Below are 21,790 nucleotides of genomic sequence, written 5' to 3' on the forward strand. Positions count from 1 at the left end.
TTCTGATCAAATTTCATGAAGATCCGGTGTAAAATGCAGCCCCAATTGCATACACAAAGGTTTTCTTTGATTCGACCTAGTGACCTAGTTTTTGATCTAAGATGACCCATATTCGAACTTGGCCTAGATTTCATCAAAATTATCATTCTGACCAAATTTCATGAAGGTCAGTTGAAAAATACAGCCTCTATTGCATACACAAGCTAAATGTTGACAGACGACAGTCGACGGACATATAGCGATCAGAAAATCTCACCTGAGCTTGAGCATTGCTCAGGTGAGCTAAAAAAGGAGGGGGTGGTGGGGGAGATTGGGGAGGGTGTGTGACCAAGGCAAGGTGGTGACCAGGTGTGGGTACACAATGTTTATAGTAAATGTTCATGGAAAAGAATGTAAGAAGTTTAATGAAATTCTACCGATTGGTTGGTTTGTTATGTACAAATCTGTGGATTTTTAAACAATTAAAGGGCAGTAACTCTAAAAGTTAGTAAAGAAATCCGGACGACATTGTGTGTGCTCGACCATATTATGGTGATCTAAATTCAATTTAAGTTTCATAGTTCTAGGTCAAATATATCACAAGTTATGAAGCAGAAATTGCCATATTTACATGTATAGTACCCTATTTAGTTAACACAAGAAACTTCTAAGGGCCATAACTACCGTGTTACTTGGGCAATCTGCCTGAAACTTCACGGGCTGTATAACCTCATAGTGGTGAACATGTTCATGAAATTTTATTTAAATATTCCCAACCACTTCCTAGATATGGCTCCGGACATGAAATTTTCATTAAATCAAGGGCAATAACTCTAGGGAAATTGACCAATCCAAAAAAAAGTTGACGGGCATCATCCTAGTATGTTGGTTCATGTTTATTTCCAGTTTTATTAAATTCTACCTGCTAGTTACTGAGAAATGGCTGCGGACGGATGGATGCATGCACACACAGACGCCATTTCAACCCCCCCACCCCCCTCCCGATTTCATTGGCGGGGGATAAAAAGGGCTAAAATTCTGACAAAATGCTTATCAGAGTTAAGGTTCTTGGCCTACATAGTCACCTAATGATGATAAACAAATGTGCAAAGTTTCAAAGCTATGGTTGGTATAGTTTTTGAGAAAATGTGCACCTAAACAAAAATTTTAACCAATGTCGACACAAAACTCAGACAAGCAAAAAATTTTGAAAAAGGGGCATAACTTTATTAAAAAGAAAAACAAACAACAGTTATGGGATCTGTGCATTGCATGTCTTGCCATCACAGAGAACAAATGTGTAGTTTCAATCCATTCCCATTTGCGGGTACTGAGATTCCAGCTTACATACATTACATCCAAAATTGCTATTCCAAATAAAGGGGCATAAGTATACTCAGACTGACAGAGAGACAAGATTGTTCAAACACTATATGCCACCAGTGTCTTACACACACACCTGGAGCATAAACATTTCTTATCATATCTTCAACACAACTACTTATCAACCAACATTTATAACTGTAATAGTTTAAAAAGCCTGTCAAACTCCAATACAAAGGAAAATTAAAATTTTCATCAAAAACCTACCCTGTTCTGAGTCTCTATTTGGTTCGTCAACCACTTCCATTCTTTCTGCTCTCTCAACAAATGTTTGTTCACTTGGTTTGCATTCTGAACTATGTGTTTCACTACCTTTTACTTCAACAGCTTCAAGTTCATTTCTTTGAGAATTATCTACATTGGCAATTTCCTCAAACTGGCTAGTTTTTCCCTGCTTTGCTGACTCTTCTACATGGGAACTACAAGATGGCACTTCGAATGATATACCACCATGAGTATCTTTATGTAACTCGGTTTCTTCCAAACCTTCATCAAGAACTAAACATTGCTCATTGTCAGGAGATTTCACAGAAAAAGGTTTAAATGCACTTACATTATCACAGTATTCAACATCCATTGCACATGCCCCTTGTTCACCTGCTAAGTTTGTCTTAGAAAGTTCAGTCCCTTCTTTTCTTGGTTCACTTTTACAATCTGATTCAGCAGAATGGACACTATCTATTTCTAATCCACATTCAACTTCACTTGTAGAGTTATTCAACACATTATCCACAATATGATTATTATCACTTTTGATATCACCACCTTTTTCTTCATTAATATCATCACTATCTCTGACTTGAGAAACACTACCATTATCTTCATTTTTAATGTTTAATCCATTCATATTTTGTTCATTTTCAGATCTTTGAATGCCAAGTTCTGGATTTTCTTCAGCAATCTCTTCCTCAAGACTCTGAAACTGTGTAAAACCAACTTTAATCATACTAGCAGAAGTTCCTTCTGAGGAGTAATGCAGGCTAACTACAGGTTTTACATTCTGTGCTCTAAGGGAGCTAACTGCTGCTGATACAGTCTCTCGGTAATGACCCGTTTCAACCATACAAGGTGGTTCTTCGTCAGAATGACTTTCAGAATCATTACTCAGTGCTTCGTTCTGCACAGATGAGGCAGTTAATTTGTCATTTCCACTTTCACTAGATAGTTGTTCCTTTTCTGGCAGTTTCTCTGACACAAGAACAGAATCCAATTCCGTTTCATTTCTTGCTGGCAAGGGGGAACATTTTGACACCTTTTCTTGCATAGTTTTAACAGAATCAATTTTTTCACTGCTTTTTTGAATGCTTATCATGGGATTAGGGTAAGAAGTTGGTTCTAAGGGATTATATAAGTCCTCTTTCTTTACACTTTCTATGGTATCATTTAAATCATTTTCTGCTTCTACATTTGAAGATTCCTTTATATCATCAATATTCTGTCTAAAAGGGGACTTAGAATCACTGTCATCTACACTGATTGCTTCAATCTTGTGGACAAATGATGACTGGGACTCATCCGATTTTGAATCAGAGGAGTCTTGATCTGATCTTAAACTTGAACAAATTTCATGAGTTTCGGACTGTTCTTTTACTGTGGGAAACTCTTGTTTAGCATCAGAATGCACAACAAGTTCTTCAGTTATTAAAGACTGGTTTTCAGAGCTCTCTTTATTTTGCTTTTGTGCAATATCCTCAGAATGGGCTCGAGATTCTCCACTAAAATCAGTCCTAGAAAATTCTTCAGATACAGTCTGGGTATCAACAGACTGATTCCCCGAATTTTCTGCAGACAGTGTCTGTGTATTTTCTGCAGGCTGTGCCTGCACATTTTCTGCAGTATGTATCTGTGTATTTTCTGTAGACTGTGTCTGTGTATTTTGTGTAGACTGTGATGCACCCTCAGTACCATCAGATGTAGACTGGTTCTGTTCAGTTCTTTCAGTTCCTTCCTCCCCTTCCTGCTGATTTTGCTGATCTGAGCCTTCTCTCATGTTGCCATATAACCATCGTGTAAGCAGGTCTGACATACGGTTCATTATCGCAGCTCTTGGCCCACCAGGTGCTAATAAAATCAAATCACAAAGTCAAATGGAAAAATTAAAATGTGGTCTTAATTTTCAGGTGGTATATATTCACAGGACAAAATACACTACAAATGCTTACATCCAAACTGAAAGTACTGGTCTTTTAAGCAAGGTGGTCTTTGTCCACAGGTTTAACTTTAAAACAAGGATGTTCAAGTATATAATTCTACTCTGATTACACAGAATGTGTGATGTATACTGGTACTGATGATAAACTCAGACAGAAAATGAGGTTCTTTACCTTTAACTTTTATATTTCTGCAAATTGTTATCAATGGTTGGTATCATAATAAAGCTTAACAATTGCTGAAAAATTGACATAATTTAAATTTATATTTAGTAAGCAAACTCACACGAAGTGAGGCTCTGAAAGGGATATGTAAAATGGTGACTGAATGAACGTTGACTAATGATAAATTTGACCACTTTGTCATTTACAAAATTTTCTCCATAGTATTATATTGAAACTTTCCCAAAAATGCTGCAACAGTCATTCCGGATCAAGTGAGGAAAAGTGACCAAATGTCAGGCCTTCATGTGTTGACTGTGAGCATGCGCAAAAAACACCCTCTTCTCCAGTAACTTTCGATAAATATTTTTTAAACAGATAAATGTAGTCCTTTATTTATACATTATATATACCAATATGTTTTTGTTTACACCAGTTGGTGTTGTAAGTGGTTGCTATTAGACGGCATGTTCAATTATATAAATAACCGATTGCTATTGAATAATTCGAAGGTGGTCGACTTTATCATCAGTCAGAGTTTATTATCAGTACCAGTAAAGGACTGTCCAATAAAGATGCACTTTAACTACATTTTACGCATCTTAAGCTTTTCCCCTTTTAATCAAAATTTAAAAAATACCAGCTGAAGATTACTTTACTTGCTCAGTTCAAATGATTGCTTTTGTGTGATTAAATAACATTGCTCAACAGCATTTCAGTCATGTAATGGTGGATAGTAACACTGTTTCTTGATTTTCCAGTACAAACTTAAACAAGAGGGTCATGATGACCCTAAATCGCTCACCTGAGTTATATGAGCCACATGTTTCAAATGGCAAACTGATGCTAAAATATTAAAAAGTAGGTCAGTAGGTCACATTAATGGTAACTGAAAGTCAGTTTCATGATCGGTATGCAAAACTGTACATGTCATCCAAATTTCGAAGCTGTATCTCAAAAACAAGAAAGTCGGTCAGTAGGTCAAGGTCACAGTAAGGTGACATGTAATCACTTGGGTACATCAGGTAAATATAATTAAACAGTCTAGGAAATATGATCTGATAATTTCTGAAGTATTTTTTCCTATAAAACTAATATAACAAGTGACCACCAGGGCAGGGCCTCTTATAACCCCAGAGGCATAATTTAACAATCTTGTTAGAGGTCCACCAGGCAATGATACATACCAAATATCAAAGGCCTAGGCCTTAAACTTTCAGACAAAAAGATTTTTTTTTTTTTTCCCTATGTTAGTCTATGTTAAACTTGGACCCCCGGGACAGGGCCGCTTTTCATCCCAGGGTAATAATTTCAACAATTTTGGTAGAGGACCATAAGGCAATGCAACATACCAAATATCAAAAGCCTAGGCCTTGCAGTTTCAGACAAGAAGATTTTTAAAGTTTTTCCCTATATAAGTCTATGTAAAACTTGGGACCCCCTATGCAGGGTCTCTTTTCACCCCTGGGGCACAATTTGAATAATCTTCAAAGAAGACCACAAGGCAATGCTACATACCAAATATAAAAGGCCTAGGTCTTGTAGTTTCAGACAAGAAGATTTTTAAAGATTTTTCCTATACAAGTCTATGTAAAATTTGCGGGGCCTCTTTTCACCCCAGGGTAATAATTTTAAACAATTTTGGTAGAGGACCACAAGGCAATGCTACAGACCAAATATCAAAGGTCTAGGTCTTGTGGTTTTAGACAAGAGGATTTTTAAAGTTTTTTCCTATATAAGTCTATGTAAAACTTGTGACCCCCGGGGCAGGGCCTCTTTTCACCCCAGGGGCACAATTTGAACAATCTTGATAGAGGACCGTAAGATGATGTCACATGCCAAATATCAAGGCTCTACGTCTTGCGGTTTTGGACAAGAAGATTTTCAAAGTTTTTCCTTTTGGTTGCCATGGCAACCAGAGTTCTGCATGGAATTAAGTTCTTTGAACAACTTTGAAAGGGGACCACCCAAGAATCATTCCTGTGAAGTTTGGTGTAATTCTGCTCAAGAAGATTTTTAGAAAATGTTGACGAACACACGATGCACAACGCACGACTGACGACGCACGACGGACATTGAGCGGTCACAAAAGCTCACCATGAGCCTTTGGCTCGGGTGAGCTAATAAAAACTAGAAGGTGTTTTTGTCACAAAAACCCTATGTCTCCCCCCATGTATATCTTTAGCTCTGGCAGTCATTTTGTGCAGTGAAGTGGAATGTGTCAGCGATATGCATAACTAGGGTTGGTACTGATCACTCCTGTGAAGTTTCATCGAAATACGGCCAGCAGTTTGACCTGTGAAAGGTGGACAAGATTTCTCTATTTTTAGCTCTGGCGGCCATTTTGTGCAGTGAAGCGGAACATGCGGGTGATATGCACAACTAGGCTTGGTACTGATCACTCCTGTGAAGTTTCGTCGAAATCCAGCCAGCAGTTTGACCTGTGAAAGCCGGACAGGATTTTCTATTTTTAGCTCTGGCGACCATTTTGTGCAGTGAAGTGGAACATGCCAGCGATATACAACTAGGCTTTGTACTGATCACTCTTGTGACAGTTCTTCTAAATCCAGCCAGCAGTTTGACCTGTGAAAGCCAGACAAGCTTAATGTGGACAGATGGACAGACAGACGGGGCAGGCTAAAACAGTATGTCTCCCCCACCTATAATAACCAATCTGAACTTATCAAATGGACACAAGGTCAGGAGTTTGATGTCGCCCATTCATCAAACAATGCTTGACATTTTACCCCTATACCAACATTTTACATTATGGAAAACCTGGTTAAAAAAGGTAAGTCTTTTTATGTCATACCTGTTGCAGGAGCAACTTGCTCATTATCATTAGACGCCTGGCTGCTTGATGTTGACTGTCGTTCCCTCTCAGGCCGAGCTCTAGGTCCTGTATCAGACCAGTCACCACGCAGACGAAGGCGCTTAACAGGTGGCGCTCTAGAGGAACTATCATCATCCGGAGTGGATGTGGAGGTTCCTGGAGTTGGCTCTGAGGTTACAGTCAGAGGCCTTGATGTCTTAGGTGGGGGTTTAACTGTTTGATCAGAGTCACTGCTTTTTGTTTCAGTTTCCACCTGTAAAATAAACATCTGTTTGTTCTGCCTAGCCACTTAATGCTTTTATTTTCAATGGTATTTAAAGTAAGTAACATATGGCAGAATCCCAGTATTCCTGTATTCCTTACCAGAATTAACCTGTTCTTCACTTGTAACTGACAATTTCCCCACATAAAATCTCTTGTTGAAGTCTTAGTAATAAATTTTGTTGTACTGCCTTCAGTCAATTGTCAATAAGATCCTACACCTCACCAGAGTTTCAAACCTATGACCTCCTTGTTCTATATATTAAGCCACCTGGCAGCCATAAGTCATTCCATGAAAAGGAAAGCAAGGAGCTGCGTTCAATAAACGCTTGATGCCCCCGGTGGCATCTTTGTCGATACAAAGCTACCTAAGTCCAAAACGATGTCTAGGTCAAACTGAGGTCAGGTGATGTTTGAAGATGAGGAATGGTCACAGGTTACATCTGTATTAGTATTAATTCATTCTTGTAAGCAGTATTGATGCTAGACGAAACGGTCCCATTTGGTTAACCAAGAGATGGCCCATATAAAGCAACCTAAGTCCAAAATGAGGTCAAGGCCAAGGTCAAACTGAGGTCAGGTGATGTTTGAAGATGAGGAATGGTCACAGGTTACATCTGTAATAGTATCAATTCATTCTTGTAAGCTGTATTGATGCTAGATGAAACGGTCCCAGTTTGTTAACCAAGAGATGGCCCATATAAAGCAACCTAAGTCCAAAATGAGGTCAAGATCAAACTGAGGTCAGGTTATGTCTGAAGATGAGGAATGGTCACAGGTCACATCTGCATTAGTATCAAGTCATTCTAGTAAGGGGTATTAATGCTCGATGAAATGGTCCCATTTGGTTAACGTCGGACGGATGGACAGGACAATCACTATATGCCTCCCGCATCAGTAGATGGTGGGGGCATATCAAAGGCCTGAAGGGCCTGAGAGTCGGCTAATGATTGATGTACTGGTAGTATAGTCTACCAGTTTCAGTTTGGTTTTAGTTTTTTTCCCCAACTGAACAGAGATCTTGTTACAATAGATGACATTCAATCGATGCCTAGTAAAACTTTGATTGACATGATACAAGTATTTAAACCCAATATATTTCTCTAAAATTGAAGAGTGGTTCGCAAAAACAAAAATGTTGAAAGTACAAACTACAATTTGACAGGTGACACTAAGATACTGCCCATGACTATAAATATTTTTCCAGTAAACATTTGCCTCCGGCATTACCAAAACAGGCAATTATCGGCTGGTATATATTCGCACATGATAAAATTTGAATATGAAAATTTATATATTGAAATTTTATAGCGCGGATTGCCACATACAATTTGTAACGGATGGACGAAAGAACTGTTCAGATATTTTTCAGATATGGGGCCTGGCAATAACCGTGTCACACGCTAGGTATTGTTCAATCAAATTATAAGGTATGTGAATTTAAAGTATACTTACTTTTGCGTTTAAAGATATGTAAATGTTGCTGAGTGTCAATATATAGTGTCATGAATGTTTACACTGACAGGAAAATTGCGCATTCGAAACTAAGAGAAGTTACTCGGACTAGCTACCAATTTCGGAAAAGATAACCAATATTAATAAATGCAGTTCTTTTTTAGTTAAAACCATCATTTATTCTATTTCAGACCTGTTAACCCCTTAAAAAACCATGTCAGTAGTCCCCAAGTGTATGTACTTTCAATTATCCGTTTTGATTCATGTAGACAGACAGGCCCAGACTTGGCTGAAAAATGTTTGAGCCATTTTTACGTGGTCGGTAGCAGGGTGGGTGTGGGAAGGGGTGTTCCTTCCCGCTTTGAACTGCAGTCAGATTTTGAAATGGGCATTGTGGCAGGTGGTAAAAGGGCAAATGTATCAAACTGTAAAGTGGCAATATGGGGGGAGGGTGTGGGAGGATACCTCCTCCTGCAAGTAGGGTTTGAGTTATCACCACAAGGAAATTTTGAAAATGTAGACCCTTGATACAGCCTTTGGTGCGATTTCTAACTGAAAATTTTATGTTTCAATTTCTAAATATTACCTAGATTCTTTTTAGTATTACAATATTCAAAGTATGAATGACTGTCACTTCATATTTTTACTTTCAGGTCATGCCTCAGCACTAGAATATAAGTCTGATATTGATTCTACGTATGTATTATAAAAATAAATTCCAGAATCATTTCTGTTACAATAATATCTATCATGTCTGTTACTTGAATGTTAAAATTTCATAACACAGCTCGATATTTACCCAAAATATTATATCCGGATACGATTACACTTTTCTCCAGTTTCAACAATATATTTTACAAATTGTGATAATAGAAGACATTTAGCAGCACTTGGCAGTATCTGACATTGAAGTTTACGGTTAAATCACCTCTTATTTAAATCTTTTCATAAAAAAGTTGTTTCGTTTCGTCAAAGCAGCCAAACATAGACGATCTACTTTCGATTTCAAAAACTACAATAAAATACAATTTAATATTTCGCCGATTTGTTTATTTCTCGAAAAATAAGAATTAATATCATTTTTAATATCAGTAGTAACTAAACAAACCAGTAAGAGCTTCTTCTTCCGATAATTTATCCGTTTACTGACTACAAAATTCAACCCACGCAAAGTCGCAGAAGCATTGTTATAAACAGGTCACGCGTGTTCGCCGAGAAGTGTCCACAATGTAGTTAGGATTCATCCGCGAAGTCTCGCGGAAGAATTAACGTACTGCACATATCTTATTCGGGTCATTTAAAATGAAGCTGTCATAATTTAATTTCATCGATGTGGTAAACTCTTTGATAAGAGACATTCCAATGCTTTCCCACTCAATAAAATACTAGCAGTATGTTCTGGAACTATATTTTGTCTTTCGCTGGATGTTACGCAAGCTTTGTAAGTCTGCGCAATTCATAAAATGCACAGCACAATAAATTTGTTATTTGCGCAATTATTTTAAAGATTATTTTTTGAAACGGACAGGGTAACAAATGGATAATTTGGCTAATAAGTTAATATGCAGTTTTTATTTGAATTTGTGAACATCATATTTGCTATTTTGTGACAAAAGGGCTTAAAATTCGTCACCACAATCATATGCGCAAATGTATTACCAAATCCCGCAGAATCGTTATGCGTGTTTATGCTTAATGAGTTACCGCGGAAGAAAATACGTGGCTTTATTCGAGTATTGCACAATTACAAGTCATAAATATGACAGATTACATCGTATATTGGTCATAGCAAATAGGATTGACATAAATGAACTTCATTCGATCAATGAACTCTTTGAAATTAGAGACAATCCAATGGAACTACATCACTTCGCTGTGTTGTGAGGCCATTTAAGAATGAGAAATCGTGCGATAGCAAGGACTCGTCAAACGCTTGACAGCGTTTAGCCGACTCAAAAAATGACTCCAGATCTGTTTGCTTTTTGATTTGAGAAAACACTTTCATAATTATGTTAGTAAATGCATATCATCATTATCTATTTTTATACTAGAGCTATCACTGAATGTGATTATCAATCAAGCACAACAGCTTTGTCAGGAGAAATAATATATTTAATATATAGTCAGTAAAATATGTAAGGAAGCTCTTTACTTATTGAGTCACTAAGTACAAACTAAAGCATCATAGCTCCTAACATCACATTGGAGTTTATCACTGAAGGTGATAAATGTACCCCACGCACATACTGACATAGTACATTGCAATCTGACGCACACAAGATTGCATAATTATGTGGACTGTGTGTATATACTATAGTAACCAAAATCGAAGTCACATAACTCGGCAGAATTTTTTTCTAAAGAACCTTTACATGCACCATGCACAACTAGGGTTGGTACTGGTCAGTTGTGTAAGGTTTCATTAAATTGTGTGCAATGGTTCGAGAGGTTATGCACGCATAAGATTGCATATGCAGACTAGTATATTAACAAAAAACAAAGTCCCATAACTGTGCAGAATTTTTTTCTGAAAGAACCTAACATGCACCATGCTGTGCAGCACAATTAGAGTTACTACTGATCACTTGTATTAAGTTTCATTAAATTGTGTGCATGGAAGCTGACAGACACCAGGTCAAGTAGGATAGCTCTCCTTATACTGCGTATAGCATATAGGAATATAATTTAAAAGGTAATTTTTCTTCCATAGAGATTTAAAATCATACCTGTGGTTTTGGAACTTCTTTGGTAAATTGCTTGCATTCTTCTTTGTTCTGAAGACAAAGTATTTCGTTAGCATTCAAAACCTGTTTCATTTTGACATGAGATGTTTGCACTTATAAAGTAACAGATTTTTTTTAAATTGCAAATACAGTGCAACCTTTGCAGAGCAACACCCTTTGGGAGATGCAGATGTTTACCTCTGTTGAGAGGTTGTTGCTCTATAAAGGTTAAATTGATAGTAATTTCAGCTACGGGAAATTTTGATGATGCTGTTGTGGAGAGGTTTTTGCTATAGAGAGGGCTGCTCTGTACAGGTTGCACTGTTTAAATATAAAACGCTAGTTAATGACTGTGAAATGTAGCTGGTTCTATTTAACAGCACTTGTAGTTCATTAAATACTGGCTGCTAAATCAAAAAATTTAAAATTTTATTCCTTTATACTTAAGCCTTCACTAAATTCTGTATAAAACCCCATAAATGTTACATCGCATACTGAATAACATTCCTATAAAGTTTCATGACTCTAGATAAAGTTTTTTTTTGGGATATGTACAAGCTTTTACGTCATATATGTTTAATCAAGGGCCATAACTGTGGCATTACTAAATGAAATTCCAAACAAAACTCTAAGTGCACAACTTCAAATGCTGAATAATATTCCTTCAATATTTGATAAACTCTTGAGCAAATACTTGTTAACTTTATCAATACTGTTTTGGTGTTATGTTAATTTTCTTCTACTCCTTTTTTTGTACTGGAAACACTAAACACCAGTAAAGTTAACAGCAAAATAATTGTTAAAATCATTTTGGTGTTTATCCTTTTGAATTTTAGTGTATGGTACTAACATCTGTTCCAAACAAGTAGATGAATTCTGAGGAGTAGCTAACAAGGACGTCTTTTCCGTCGGGGCTGAAGTTAAGGGAGGTTACTCGATACGACTCTTGTTCCAAACTGGGTGGTGTGAAGGAACACATTAATCCAGTGATACCCTTCCTGTGTAGTTCCTAAAACACAGAATACATGCAAACTTTAGCAAGTAGAAGTATTGTTCCCCCCCCCCCACACCCCCCACCCACCCCCACTTACTGGCATTGAACATCTTATTTTTTGTAACTAATTTTTTCGGTTGATCTATTAGTAGCAAAGAACATTAAAACTTGTATTGGACAGGTAAACAACTGGGTGATACGCTTGCCTATGTTTTTGAATATGCACAAGCCAATTTTAACCATATTTTGGACGAATATGACAGGTTTTAGCATTTTGCAATTGTGTGTATACACACAAGTAAGCGGACTTTTGCTAAAGAATGTTAACAGTCTGTATTACTGGACGATACTGCTTACAAGGATGTTGCAAATTACATTCATCTGTAATTATACATTTTATATACTTTCAGTAGAAATCTACTAACACATTGTAGCAAAACAGTAATTGGAGCATGTTCATGGTTTTGCTTCATGAAACTTTCCTTCAAGATTGAAGCTAATCATGTGTTTACAAAGAAAGACATTAAACACTGTACTAAACAAGAGCACCGCCATGAGGTGTCGATGCGCATCTGTGTTTTGTCACCGTATATATTAAGGCACTATTATTGTCCTACCATGATTTTCTATGTCCAAAAAGGGCCATAATTCTTGCCAAAAAACCAGGATGGATTTAAGTTTCTTGCTGTACGAGTCAAACTTATGATGGTGAACAACTGTTCAAGTTTCAAAGCAAAAGCCTTTGACAGTTTAGGTGAAAAGTTTACCTAAACATAAAAAACTTAACCAAGAAATTGATTAATTTTCTACGGCCAAAAGGGACCATATTTCTTGCAAAAGGGGGGGGGGGGCAGGACGGAGAATGTTTCTAGCTTACAGTGTCACCTATATGACTGGTGAACCAAGTGTTGCAAGTTTACAAAGCAATAGCTATGATTCGTAGGAGAAAAGCTGGACCTAAACACATAAACGTAACCACTAATTCTGATTTTCTACGTCCAAAAAAGGGGCCCATAATTATTGCAAAACGCAGAATGGAGTTATGTTTCTTGCTGTACAGAGGTCACTTATGATGATGGTGCAACAGAGCTGCAAGTTTAACCAAGCAATCGCTTAGATAGTTTAGGAGAAAAGTGGCCCTAACTCACAATTTAACCAAGAAAGAAATCTGATTTTCTAAGTCCAAAAAGGGGCCATAATTCTTGCTCAAAAAGCAGGATGGTGGTTATGTCTCTGCTGTACAGGATCCGCTTTATGATGGAGTACAACTGCTGCCAGTTTCAAAGCAATAGCTTTGTAGTTTAGGAGAAGAGTTTACCTAAACCCGAGAAACTTAACACGAAATCATGATCTATTCTAAGACCCAAAGGGGCATAATTTCTTAGCCAAAAAAAAGCAGGATGGAGTTTTGTTTCTTGCTGTACAGGGTCAGCTATTAATGGTGAATCAGTTGTTGCAAGTTTCAAAGCCAATACCCTTTGTGTTAGGAGGAAAAGCTGACATTAAACCTTTAACCTTAACCAGCAATGCCAATGCCGATTTAAGTGATGACAATTTAAACAACTCATCCTTTTTTTTTCAAGGCGTATGCTAGAGTTTCTGTATATGAGTTGGGCGAAATTTTTCCCAGTAACAGAATTTTCTTCAAACTTTGGATATTCCAAATAAATGCTGTTTTCAAGGGCCGATAACTCTTTTTCAATATTGGTGACCCATGACTTTTATTGCATTATTTTTAGATGATTGTCATTCAATATCCAAAGTTTGAAGAAATTCTGTTATTGAGAAAAATTTCACCCATCTTATATACAGAAACTCTAGCGTACCCCTTTAAACCAAACATTCGCTGCTACAAAATGCTAGCCCTGAGCTTTTGATCTTAATTAATAAGCAATAAATATCATTGGTAAAGTCAAACAGTTTAAAATACATACCGTTGCTCTTGGTTCCAGCATCCTTCTGTCATAAATTCACAGAAGTATCTGAGCTCCTATTCCCAGTTGCAATTGTTAACACTGGGTTGGCAGTATGTGAGAGTGTGAGTGACTTTACAGCTTCTTAAAACATCCTGTGATAGAAGCGCATTTTGTTTGTTTAAAATTGGTTAAATGCCAATTTTTGTCATTATTTCCATTAGATAACAGCAACTGATTTTGTTGATTTGGGCATTACAGCACATCAACATAGTACAGGTTATATAGCACCAAACAGGACTAAAAAATTGGTTTCATATCTCATTTACATCGAAACAAGTCAGTTAAGTGAATGGTTTCCCCCGTCGAACAGGTGAAAGATTTCACCCTTGAAGAAGCATTATCTGCCTATAAAAAGAATGTAAATCCAATACCATTTCAGTCTCTTTGAAAGCTACTCAATCCTTACTAAATTATTGATCGAAAACCATCTTTTATATTTAATAACACTGACCTTGACCAAAGCTGCCAAAATGAATCAAAAACATTGAAAACTACCTAATTACAGGTTTGGTCAGGCTTACTCCTCCTATCAATATTTCTATTTTTCGTTAACAATGACCTGACTTGACCCAAGCACTCAATATCCATTGAAGCTTGGCCTCAACACCAAGTTTCTAATTATCACGTTTGACTGCATACCCTATTCTGGTTATTGAGAGAAACAATTTTCATATCTTTAAAAACATGGACTTGAACTTGACGGATCCAGGTACCAGAACACATACTACACATCAGTTGTTAAGCTATACATATGTACTTGCTTTGTCACAATATCTCAAAGCGAAAATGGACCTGAAAATGCCACTAAAGCTACAAAGAAATATTCTATATAGAATTTATCTATTTTGTTGGGTTTATCGTCGCACCGACACAGTTATAGGTCATATGGCGACTTTTCCAGCTTTGATGGTGGCACCCTGGGTGCCCATCTATGCATTATTTCATCATAAGCGGGCACAAGGATAGAACCACCGTCCTCCGTAAGCCAGCTTCATTGGCTTCCTCACATGAAGAATGCCACTCTATAAACATTAGTAAGTACTAGGGGTAAGAAATCTAATATTCTGCTGCCTTTTTCTGAATTTGCAGGGCCAAATTTCCAGTAAAAGTCAATGTTTTATTAAATCTGATCACACAGTGAGACAAGACTACCGGATGGACAGAAACAGTCTATTTATGTATTATATTATAAAATACAAAGGGCATAAATCTTGTCATTCTTCAAGCAATCCACTGAAACTTGAGGGCTGATTTCTTTATAACAGTTCCATTTCAACAATGTTTGTTGAAATCCTACACACCGATGCTGAGATATGACCTCGGACAAACGAAAAATCGAATAAAAACACTATGTACTAAATATATAATTGCAAACAGCCATAATCTTGTCTCCCCCAACCAACCTGAATAACCCATTGCCTGTGGCAATTAATATTTCTATCCTTTTTACTGAAATCCTTCCAACATTGTCTGAGACATGACTGGATGGACAGAAAATGGAATAATACACTATATATGTATTATATTAACATGTTCAAAGTGCTATAACTCTTGTCTTACTAAGGCAATCTAACTGAAACTTGCAGGGTGGCATTTCCCTATAGCAATTAACATTTCTATAATGTTTTACTTAAATACTCCAAACCATATCATACATATGACTTTAGACAGACAAACTGACATATGGAAAGAAGGACGGACTGACAATTCCAAAATTTTATCCTCATCGTCTGCCGGGGCCATATAAATTAGAGGTATAAAATTAAAACCTTCATACTTGCTTGAATAACAGAGATACACCAAAGGAAGTGTTCAAACCCTAGTGAATATCTCTTATGATAATACAAGGGTGAAAGTGGTTCCAATTTTGTTCAAACACAAGCTGTCCCAGAACCACATGGATAACAGCAGTAAACCAGCCTAAGCAGTTTTCATATTCCATACCATTTCTACATGTGGTTGTTTACTACAGGTAACTGGTAGCAGTTTTTACTTTGTGTTTTACAATTGGCAGTAAAACCATTTCCTTCTTTTCTTTTTAATCTACTTCAAAAGGTCCGCTTTTTTCGAAGTGCGGGAGGTCGTTGGGGTTCGATCCCCGGATCGTCATACCAAAAGACGTAGAAATGGTACTAGTAGCTTCATGTTTGGCATTCAGTGAAGGGACCAGTGCTAGGACTTGTCAGCCCGGTGTCAGATAATGGGATGGGTGGGCGTATCATGCGACTTGTCCACAGCGGATATTCCACAGTGATGCAGCCACTATAAAGTTGGGCATGGCTCATTGCACAAGCTAGACACGTCGTTTTATGACTGAAACATTTGTTTTAGAAAAAGATGTTAAACCCAAACAACAACCGCACATAATCTACCTCAAAATTGACTAAATTTTTTTCCCCAGGATTTTGGGTGAAAATCCGGGGTGGGTGTCTGTGTGTGTGTGGTGGGTGCATATTCTACATGGGTACGCTTTATACATGGGTATCTATGTTCATTGTTCCTTAATACTGTAAAATCATTTAATTTCGTGGGCATGAAATTTCGTGGTTTTGGTCAAAACTATCCTTTGTGGGGATATGAAATTGTGGATTTAACTTTTGAGCTAAAATGAAAATGACTGGGCATTTTACTTTGTTGGGATTAAATCATGATATTAGACCCAACAAATATCAATGATTATACAGTAAACAGTATAACCTCTCTTACTGGACACCAACATCTCTCCTACAGTAGCATATAATTTTCTTTCATCTAAGCTAAACTTGTTCGTTCAACTGGTGTACACCTGGCTGAGGTGCTATGTCTACTTGTAGACTTACATCCCTTACGACCTTTTGTTGCTGCAAGATGTTTTGGCTCTCAGAATAAAGAACCCTCACTGTGCCCTCTACCACAAGATAGAAAATGTTGATGCCTCGTTATTGGTTCACCCAATCCACTGACCGTTATTTCTCATATTTAAAATTTGCCCTTATAGTCTCTGTTGTGTCTTAACCACAGAATTTAAAGCAGCAGGTAGCTTTAACCAGCAAGTTTCACGACCCAAAATCATCAGCCACTCAGAGAGATTGAACAGTTAACAGCAGAATAGCTTTACATTATACATGTAGGTACTATAGATCAAAGTAATTACATCTTTTTTCCCTAATTTCCCTGTTTTAATATTAAATCGTCTTGTTTGACGCAAAAATGAATTATCTTTACTCTACCATACTAAAGTTGATCATAACTTACTATTTCATCATATTGTAAAAAGGTTGATTGTTGAAGCATTAAGTCAAAAAACATTAAAGCAGTGAAGCAAAATGTACATATATCTAGAAAAAACCTCCTTATCTTATTTTTCTGTTTTGTCTGGTGAAAATAATGTTATCTGCATTTAAGCCGTTTTCAATTTTCCATCAATTGTGATAGGAAGGCCAACTACTAGATATAGCTATGCTTGACAGTACCTGAAAAATACCTACCTCTTGTAAGAGTTGTCATTCTTTGCTAACACAGGTACATGTATAAGAAAAATCTCAAAAACTTCAATTACTGATGTAAACAAAACTTTTTAAAATGCACATTTGTGAAATAGTTTTGGGTTATCTGAAGGACAAATAAATAAAGTTTTTGATTCTTTTTAATGCGTGTCTATCTCTGAAAATTTTCCATTCTATTTCTAAATGGATTTTATCAATTCATTTGAAAATGACCATCACTGTTATTGGCTGGATGTATTCCTGCTACATTCATTATATACATCACTATGGTTCAATCCCTAACTAGTACCTCATATGCAGTTCCAAATGAAATCGAACATGTAGGTTCCATAGTGTCATACGTCTACACCTTAGTGTAGGAAGATTTTACCATCCCCTGAAACAAGCTCTTAATGTTGTGTTATCATTACACTTGGAGAAATTGTGCACTGAAGCTATTCTGTTCTATGACCTGAGCGGATCTTGTGAATAATCTACAAGCAAACATGAAAATACTGATGAAAATTCCTAATGAGTTTTCAGATTGCTTCCTGTTTTTAAAGGGACATGTCTCCAGATATTATTAATATATGTCATATTTTTCTCCAGATAAAAGCACCCTAATTCATATAGTTACAACACATTTAAATCCCGCAGGCTAAGTTCTAAATTTATCATTGAATGCTAGATATACTTACTTTCATTTCTACAGCAATAATATCAAACCTTCGACCTCTAATATCCTACAAAGCATACTGACTTCTATTAAACTGTGATACACAAATGACGAGAATGTCTAGCAAAAATTCTGTGACAAGCAGTATTCAAACCAATCACATACAGAATGATGAAAATATTTTTGTCGTAAACATTGTAATGAGATAAAGAACTTACCCTTCCTGTATATGGATCGGTGACCATCAAATGCTGATCATCAGAACCTGACAAAATACTTGTGCCTTTCCCATTCCAACAAATTGTGTTCACCTGCAACAACAGAGAAATATTTTCAGTCAGGTACTTTACCTTTAGCCTGCTGGCAGTAAGCAGTTTTGCCTTTGCGAACAGTGCAGACCAAGATCAGCCTGCACGTCCATGCACGCTGATCTTGCTCTGCACTGTTCGCTATTCAGTCAGTAACTTTTATGTGAATACTCCTTTGAATAAGAAGTGGCACTGTCCAAACTGAATGATGGACTGGTCTGTCAATTTTAAGTGTTAAAGAAAATTTCACCAATTTGTGCATTATTAAACAAGGAGAATTAAACATGAGCTTATCATGTTTATCTGTTGACTGTGATAATTTCAATTTGATCATTTCAATTTGTGATACACTAGTAGATGTAATTTTCATTTAAACAATATGTTAAAATAATTGCCTCTCTATGTCATGCCACTAATGCTAAGGACCACAATGGAAATAAAAGCTTGCTCTTTATTGTGTTATCCTTGGTATTGAGAGCATTCCATGGTTTTCTTTTGCATAATATAATATTTAATGATGCCTATTGTTTTGTTCTATATTGTGTTTGTTAATCATATAAATGTTATCCTTTGCCAACATAAATCTATTTGTCTATCTATCTCTTGCAAAAAATATCATATGTCTAAGTCCTGCATCTACTATACTTTAAGTTTGTTAAGGTAACTGTATACAGAAAACTTGAGCAGCTGTAAATTAAATGACAGGGTCCTGGTTTAAACAAATTTTTCACACGACTATTTATCATGCTCATGGTTACTATATCCTAAGTCTACGCACACACTATGTGAAAAGACAACTTTCTAATCTTTCAAAATATCAAGAGCTGTTTGCAAAACACATATGCGCCCCCTCCATCCCAGAAAACTGGTTACTTAATTTTCAGTTACTGAACAACCTTGATGTCATTGTGATCCTGATCTTTGGCATTCTGATTCTGACCCCCAAAAATAATGGGTCACCAGCTGACTACTGGCAATTATCTTATTAAGTCTGGAGGATGACTTTGACATTCACTAAAAAGCACTTACATTTATTGGAGGTCATTTGATGACCAATAGACAATGGAAGTTTGAAGGCCTGTAGGCCCTTAATGACTGTTGTTTTAGTTATTGACCGGAAGATGTTTTACCCTTGAGGTTACCGTGACTCGACCTTTGACCCAAAATAGTTGGTGTGGGTCAACACCTATTCAATGTTACCCCCCCCCCCCCCCCACCCCCCACCCCCCCACCCCCCCCCCCCCCCCCCCCCCCCCCCCCCCACCCCCTTCCCCCCCCCTCGACAAATTAACTCTGGACAAATCTTCCTTGAAGTTGTCAATTGTAGGCCTAAGCAGTCTTAGGTCATTGCGAGGAAAACTGTTTTCAATCTCAAGGTCACTATGACCTTGACCATAGGCCAGTCCTACTGACCATGGCAACCATTCCTAATGTATAGATGAATTACATTAGCCTGTTCCGTTTGTTATAGATATAAAATTTATGCATTCCTACTCTACGTAGGGCCAACAAGAACATCACCCCACAAATGTAAATTATCAAAACAGACATGTCAGAGTGTGCCCTATCGGACTTAGACCATGTGACATAAGATTAAGAACTCACTACTCAAAACTGTCCCATTATGGGCAGGGCATTAAAATGATAGGCCCCTTGAACATATTTGTTTACCTGACTACCATGATTCCTGGTTAAATCTCTTGCAATTATTTAGCAGATATTTTTAACAAGGTTTCACAAATCTTTGCAAATCACCTTAAACAACCAAAATCTTTAGCAAAAAGCACATCCTTGTTCATTTCAAAATCAATGCTGTTTTAGGAGGAATACATTTGTTCCTGGAGGTAGTTTTTTAACATCAGAGAAGCAGACTAAATCTTTATTCAAAAACAGTCATTTTATGATGACGGTACTCATTGCTAGCAAATATTTCTTCAAAACAGTTGATGGCATTCAGATGAGCTAAAGAAAAAATAAAGACAATTTAACTTACACATCCAGTTTGAACTTCAACAAAAAAAACAGGGGGGCCTTTCCTCTTTCAAGTTCAGTCGCACGTCTTATAAAGACACATTACCTACAACGAAAGCAGATCCAATTAAACAGCTTCATTAGTTTTATATGAAATTTAACTAGTTATGTACTAAAATATAACTGTAATATATAAACCATGGCCAGAAGTACTGGGCCCTAACTGATGACCGGTCAAAACACATCCAACCAATATGAACTATATCGTAAAGTCAAAATGTCCCTAAAGATACATGTAATGCAGGTATCTGTTTTAAACTGGCAGATTTTTCTTGGACAAATACAAATGGGCAAACTTCAAGTGTGAATTCTGTGATCACTGTGGTCAACCTTCCTGCACTTTTCCCTTGATCATCCCCATTTATTACAAACAGTGTGTTATTTATAGTTTTCTTTTCCATTTCATTTTATTGTCTTTTTCTTTTATTTCCCTTCTCTTCTTTTTTTAATTCTATATATAAACACAATAAATTATAGACATAGTATTCAACGCATACATAAACTGACATCATCATAACTAGTTGTAAGTATGAGATTTATAGTAACGTAGCTCAGATAATAAAAAAAAATGAAATAAACAAAAACTATAAAGGGACTTAATTGTTGCATTAAGTTTGATGTCATCGCCTGATATGACACTCAGAGGGGTCAGGATAGTTGGCTGACACTCAAGACACTGAAATACATCAACATTTATAGCAATATGTGAGGGGTGGAGGAGATCTCCCTCTTGTGCTCTCCCCTCTCTCCCATGGCCGGACCACTTTTTCAAAGCCGGCGACAGCCCTGCATTTTCCTGGGATTAAATATAATTATTAATTATACATTTGTTTCCTGTATGCACATGTCACTTACAATGTATTGATATTTAAAAGCGCAATCTTTTGAAATAATCTCTGGTTAAAATACAATATAGTTTCCTCTTTTTAAATACTGTTCTAAATATTCATATTTATTACCGGACCTCTAGGTGTAGAGGTCCATTTACCAGACCCTAGCCACTGCCATGATACTACTATTTGTGGCATTTTGAATGGTTGTCTACCAGAACTTAATATCCCCTTTCCTTTTTCTATAGGCCTAGTAGTGATATAATTATTCAAGGGAATATAAGTCTATGAAAATCTGATATGATAGAAAATGCAGAAAAATAAATGGACTCGATATGAAATAAGGAACATCCAGATTTAGTGGTGTTCGGCCTAAATTCACTGAACAATCGACAAACAATAAAGAAATGCATCACCTCTAGCTGCATTATACAAGATCTGTCTGTCACCAACACCGTAACATCGTGTCTGTAGATGCTGAAACATATTTCTGTCAACTGACGCAATAAAAGCCCCAAGTTATCTACGTACAATTTTGACAGATTTCTCCACCACCATCTTTCCA

General features: G+C 36.8%; 1 protein-coding gene across 1 annotated transcript in view; it reads right to left on the reverse strand.

The window, feature by feature from the left end:
- Positions 1 to 21,790, reverse strand: part of LOC123552797 (DDB1- and CUL4-associated factor 6-like) — a 39,145-nt gene extending 17,355 nt beyond the window's left edge. The window contains exons 1-6 of the mRNA XM_053542125.1: positions 21,613 to 21,790; positions 18,275 to 18,367; positions 11,797 to 11,955; positions 10,950 to 10,997; positions 6,487 to 6,760; positions 1,570 to 3,423 (exon numbers count right to left, since the gene is read on the reverse strand). Of these exons, the coding sequence (XP_053398100.1) occupies positions 1,570 to 3,423; positions 6,487 to 6,760; positions 10,950 to 10,997; positions 11,797 to 11,955; positions 18,275 to 18,367; positions 21,613 to 21,711 (2,527 nt within the window). The 5' untranslated portion in view covers positions 21,712 to 21,790. The remainder of the gene's footprint in view (positions 1 to 1,569; positions 3,424 to 6,486; positions 6,761 to 10,949; positions 10,998 to 11,796; positions 11,956 to 18,274; positions 18,368 to 21,612) is intronic.

This window comes from Mercenaria mercenaria, chromosome 4, assembly GCF_021730395.1.
Source record: "Mercenaria mercenaria strain notata chromosome 4, MADL_Memer_1, whole genome shotgun sequence".
NCBI classification, from domain to species: Eukaryota; Metazoa; Mollusca; class Bivalvia; order Venerida; family Veneridae; genus Mercenaria; species Mercenaria mercenaria.